Source organism: Malania oleifera, chromosome 4 (assembly GCF_029873635.1).
Source record: "Malania oleifera isolate guangnan ecotype guangnan chromosome 4, ASM2987363v1, whole genome shotgun sequence".
Classification (NCBI taxonomy): Eukaryota; Viridiplantae; Streptophyta; class Magnoliopsida; order Santalales; family Ximeniaceae; genus Malania; species Malania oleifera.
The window spans coordinates 114,506,706-114,512,678 of NC_080420.1; the positions used below are offsets into that span (position 1 = coordinate 114,506,706).

The 5,973-nt window shown below is 36.3% G+C and overlaps 1 protein-coding gene across 1 annotated transcript; it reads left to right on the forward strand.

Annotated features, from left to right (window-relative positions):
- The first annotated feature begins 2,466 nt into the window (after positions 1 to 2,466).
- LOC131152696 (putative pentatricopeptide repeat-containing protein At3g05240) lies at positions 2,467 to 5,398 on the forward strand. Its single transcript, XM_058104504.1, has one exon. The coding sequence runs from the start codon at positions 3,514 to 3,516 to the stop codon at positions 5,209 to 5,211; it is 1,698 nt and encodes a 565-aa protein (XP_057960487.1). The 5' UTR covers positions 2,467 to 3,513; the 3' UTR covers positions 5,212 to 5,398.
- Positions 5,399 to 5,973: the final 575 nt, after the last annotated feature.

The following is a 5,973-nucleotide window of genomic DNA, read 5'->3' on the forward strand; positions in this document are numbered from 1 at the left end:
AAAAAAAAGCCAAGAAAGACTTGCACTAAAAAGATCAATCAATCAAAAAATACATACAAGTCAACTTCAAAATGCTCATTTTCATTAAAGTTTTTGATGTAAAAAATTTCAAGTTCAATTCTCAAAGTCAACAATCATATCCCTCTTTTCATGAAGTTCATTTGTTATGAACATGAATTTTTTACAAAGGATAAACTTTCAAAGATTTATTCAAGCAAATGCATTCAAGTGTCATCAATTGACAATTTCAAACAATATTGTAGCGAATGACAAAGAAAATCTCATTTTAATAAAAACCTTGGGATGAGAATTATTCCAATTTGATTTTCAATGTCCAAAAACCATCATCAAATCCAAGTTTTCATGATTTTCAATGGGCTCAAACATTTAAAGACAAGAAGGTATATAATATGTTGAATTTTTATAAATATCATTCAATCTCAATTAAAAGGAGATTGATGAGTTCGTTAACAACATGTTTTCTTGCAATATATTCACAAGATAATCACATAATATTAGCAAGAGTCATAGAATTTAATGTGCTTAATTTCGACAAAGATATGTTCAATTCTCACAGGACACTCAATGCTCATAATAAAAAGCACATAATAAAAACTCTTAAGGAATAATCTAAATGATGACACAAGAGTGCTCATAATAAAAAGCACATAATAAAAACTCTTAAGGAATAATCTAAATGATGACACAAGAGTGCTCATAATAAAAAGCACATAATAAAAACTCTTAAGGGATAATCTAAATGATGACACAAGAGTTATCTAGATTTTCTCTCAACGATGAGTGAATTTATACCCAAAAAAAAAAGAAAAAAAATTTAGAGAGAGAAAAGAGTTTTAACGTGTGTTAAAATAGTTTAGAATGCTTAGTTCACTTTCCTTAACCTTAAATAGGCATTTTTGTAGAGTTTAGAGAAAAACTAACCTTTTTCTACTCATTAAAATCAGTTCTATATTCAAATAGGTTCACCAAGTACTAGCTATTAGAGAGAAGAATTGACTATTGGAGTTCTGAAAAGCTAATCAATTGATTGCCCACTTAGGCTAGTCAACCACTCGAAGCTTACTGCCTAGGCTAGTTAACCTACCTTCATGGAGTAGTAGACCACCTAGACATTCTACCTAGGCTTGTTGATACCACTCCAAGCTTACCACCTATGCTAGTTGACCTGCCTTCATAGGGCAGTCGATCACCTGGCCATTCTACTTAGGCTAATTGATGCCCCTAGCGGCAACCTAGAACAATCTTTCCTTTTTTTAAAAAATTTCATTTCCATTTTTTAATTCCTTTAGTACCATGACTTCAACATTCTAAGAGATATCTAGTAAAAAGTAAATTACAATTGAGAGACAAGACTACAAACAAATGAAAATTTTTTCAAATCTTATCTCAAATCTCCACAAAATGGCTTAACATGCATAATCACAACTTTAGATATAAAGTCATTAGTCTAACTTAGTTTATTATCACCAAAATCAGGTTAATGAAATCTCGGGGCTACCATTGAACACAAACCTTTTCCTATAAATTTGTAAAGATCGAACAACCTTCACCATCGTCTACACTTCTAGCAATGACTCGACTCCAAGAGCGGTTTTTGCAGAAATTCTTATTATCTACTCCATTTAAGCCTAGCCAACAAAAATTCTTCGAAAAAAAGAAAGCATCCCCAAATCAAACCACCTTTCCCTTTCAACCCTCAGGGAAAAAAAAATGGAATACTTCTTACCCCTCCATCTATGTCCTAATTCCATGAAAATCCCTACCCTAATCACGTGAATTCCCATCCAATAATTGACATAACCCACCCAAAACCTTTGTAATCCCTTGCCCAACTTACTGGCAAGAGCCAAGAATCCCTAAGAAAACCATGAAGCAACCCTACCTTGTCTCTAATTGAGGGACTACCCTTCAATCTGGATGGATCAAACCCCTACACCATTACGCCTATGTATATGAAAACAATCGAACTAGAGAATTGCGATGGAAGGACCGAAGTACAAAAGAGAGAGCATCACGTCCACGAGACAGGTTATAATATTGTGCTCTTTTTGAATGAATTTTATTTGTGATTAAGATATTATATTTGTTTTAAAATATTTTAGTGAAATGTATAGAACTATTTTTTTTTAATTATATTTTAAATTCTTCATAATGTGGCGCCACAGGCTCATTTCACTAGTATTAATCAAATAAGACATTAGTTTTTAAAATTTTATTTTATTTATTTTCATAAGTTTGCCCTAATTTCGTACAAAAAAATAAAAATAATAATAGTTTAAAAAAAAAATACACAGCACCCGCTTTTACGAAAGCTAATTTCAAAAATTCGACGAACTGACAAACGGCAATTCGCAACGGTTGCTTTTTCATTATCTTCTTTGCAGAGAAGAATTAATCGGATCCTTAACTTCATATTCCCCTCTCTCCTCTCAGAAGCCCGTCGTCTCTTCAACCCACATTGTGGAATGGAGATTACTTTACATACTAGAATCGGTACAACAAGATCTCCTATCCTTCACAGATCCCCGGAGCCCATTCTTTGGCCTCAAAACCAGACACGAAAATCAATTATCTGTGCAAGAAACCATAGAAGGCGATCTGGGTTGCAAAGATCGACGAAATCCGCACTGAAGTCAATCGCATTCATCGCATCGAATCTTGGAATTTTACCAGAACCATTTAATTTGGTCATCAGAGAATTCGGTAGCGGAAATGGTGGGGGTGTACGTTTTAGGAGGGGTTTTGGAGGGGGAGGTTTTGAGGGATGGAGGAGGAGGAGGAAAACAAACGTAAGGTTTTTTGTGTTGGTTATGGCTTGTGGCTTAGGGCTGTGGTTGATATTAGGGGAAGAATTGGATGCAGATTTGTTTTTGGGGGCCTTGGGATTTACTCTTTTTGGGGCTTCAATGTATGGATGGAAGAGCAGAATAGAACATTGGGTTTTAGGGTTTTGTTGTTGTGCTGTTTTCGTGGTTTTGATGCTGAGGAGAGAGAAGGGAATGAGATTGGTTGAGAGGTTCAGAGGCTGCCCCCCTGCCATGGGGATCGCAAAAAGAAGAAAAAGAAAAAGAGCATTGTAACAGTGAAATTTTTTCTATTTTTTTGTCTTGCATCAGGCAATGTAATGATCGCATTTTTAAGCTGTTATAACCGAGACGAACTCTTGATTAGATGATTATTAATATATAATTTCAAATGGATCGCGGACATTGTGCTTGAGCATTACGTATATAAATTGCAATTTCGGTCTTGTCTAAGTTACCTTGCGAGGACAAGGAGGCTGGTTCTCAATTTCATGTCTTTCATTAGCAAATTTCTTTCTTGAATTTCATTTACTCAGTAGAAAAATTCTTAAAGGTGATATTTATTGCGGATTCTTGCTGGTCATTATAAAGGTTACCGCCTCATTTTACACGCCCCCAGTGATATCCTCTACATATATACAAAGCTTATGGCGTTGGTATTTCCAAATTCCAAATAGATAAGAGGATCATGAAGAAACAGTACAGACACATTCTCTCTTTGCTCGAGAATTGCAAATCTATGGGGGAGCTGAAACAATTACATGGGCTGATGATAACTACCTCAATTATCCGAAGCATAATCCCCTTGAGCAGGCTTATTGACTTCTGTGCAAATTCTGATTACGGAAACGCCAAATATGCAGAGTTGGTTTTCCACCAAATCGATCAGCCTAGTGTTTACATTTGGAACTCCATGATCAAAGGTTACTCTAATAGCGACAACCCAGATGGGGCCTTAGCAATGTACACAGAAATGCAGCGAAGGGGTTACCCACCTGACAATTTCACGTTCCCTTTTGTGCTCAAAGCGTGTTCAGCGATAGCTGACTGCAATAATGGGAGCTGCATCCACAGTCGCATTGTGAAAACTGGGTTTGAATTGGATATGCATAGTTCTACAGGTTTACTGAACATGTACGCATCTTGTGCTGATATGGAAGCAGGATTGAAAGTGTTTGACATTATTCCCAAATGGAATGTGGTTACTTGGACTAGTTTGATTGCTGGGTATGTTTACAACAATCAGGCTATGGAGGCTATAAGGGTGTTTAGGAATATGGAGCTTTGGGATGTAAAGCCTAATGAAATTACACTGGTGAATGTTCTTGTTGCTTGTGCTCGAAGCCGGGATACAGTGATGGGAAGATGGGTTCATGATCGTGTTTGTCAAATGGGATATGATCCGTTTTGGTCGACTTTGAATTTTAATATAATTCTTGCAACTGCTATTTTAGATATGTATGCAAAATGTGGCAGCTTCAGGACTGCAAGAGATTTGTTTGACAAAATGCCTCAAAGAAATTTAGTTGCTTGGAATTCCATGATTGGTGCTTATAATCAATATGGTCGGGCCAACAAAGCATTGCATCTCTTTTTTGACATGCAGATTGCTGGGTTTCATCCAGATAAAGCCACATTTTTGAGTGTGATTAGTGCTTGTACCCAAATGGAGGCTCTTATGTTAGGGCAAAGTTTCCATGCTTATGTATTGAAAAACAACATTGGTGAGGATATTGCTATTGGCACTGCTCTGCTGGACATGTATGCCAAAACTGGGGATGTAAGAAGTGCTCAACAGATTTTCAGTGAGCTGCAAAAGAAAGATGTTTTGGTGTGGACTAGCATGATCATAGGCTTGGCTACACATGGACATGGTGAAGAAGCACTAAACGTTTTTGATAGAATGCAAGAAGATGGTGCTTTTGTTCCTGACCATATCACATATATTGGGGTTCTTTGTGCTTGTAGCCATGCCGGATTGGTTGAAGAAGGTCATAGACACTTTAACTCGATGAGAAATATTTATGGTATAGTGCCAACAGTAGAGCACTATGGTTGCATGGTTGATCTTTTGAGTCGAGCAGGCTGCTTAGGTGAGGCAGAGAATTTAGTAGAAAAGATGACGATGGAACCCAGCATTGCAATCTGGAGTGCTCTTTTGAATGGCTGTAAGATTCATGAAAATGTTGTATTAGCAAACCGAGTCAGAGGCCATATAACAGAGTTGGAACCTCACAGTAGTGGAATTTATGTGCTTCTTTCTAACATATATGCTGGGGTTGGTATGTGGTTAGAAGTTGGAAAGACTAGGGATTTAATGAGGCATGGAAGGATCCCAAAAGATTGTGGCGGCAGTTCAGTTCAAACAAAGATGCTTAGCTCATAATTGTATTTTTATACTAGAACAGAATAACATGTTAATTTGTTTGGTTCCTTTTCTTCATTTCCCTGTCATCGCGTAAACAGCCTAATTATGTGTGACTGATAAAATTCATTTTGCAAACTGTAAAGTTAATACTGATTGCTTCAAATCCTTGACTTGGTTGAGCATAAAATGCTGGATTTCTTTTGAAGATGTGTGGTGTCTCCTGAAAGTCTCTTTTTTTTTTCCTTTTTCTTTTTCATTTTTTGGAATAAATGGTTCATTGAACAGTATTCTCCCAGTGAAAGTTTTGTTGTCTTATTTTTTTCCCTTTTTTTCCCTTTTTCTTTTTCTTTTATTTTTCATTAATTTGCATAAACGAGTAAGAAACTGCCCCAACACACACCTTCTTGCAAGTAACATATTTCTTTCTTTTTCTCTTTCATAGTTGTCAATTAAACTCAAATTTTCCCTCACGAGTGCTTTGCTTACTGCACAATATGTCCGTTTCTTTGCACTTTCTCTGTACTGCAACTTTATTTATTCAAATATGATGGTGTAATGACTTAAAAATCCAATGAGGTATAAAAAATGCCTCTTTTAGATGGTGATAATATCTTGATGGCCAATGCCATCTCTCAGCACTGGACAAAACAACTTATTTGAAGAATTGTAAAATAGCCAATATTGATGAACAAAGTGCATGATTTCACCAAAGCATTGAAACCCACTATGAAGCCATAGGAACTGCTGATCTTACCTTTGCACACACAAGTCTCTGTGTGT

Coding starts and splice junctions, on each gene's coding strand:
- LOC131152696 (XM_058104504.1), top strand. CDS start 3,514: ATGAAGAAACAGTACAGACACATTCTCTCTTTGCTCGAGAATTGCAAA.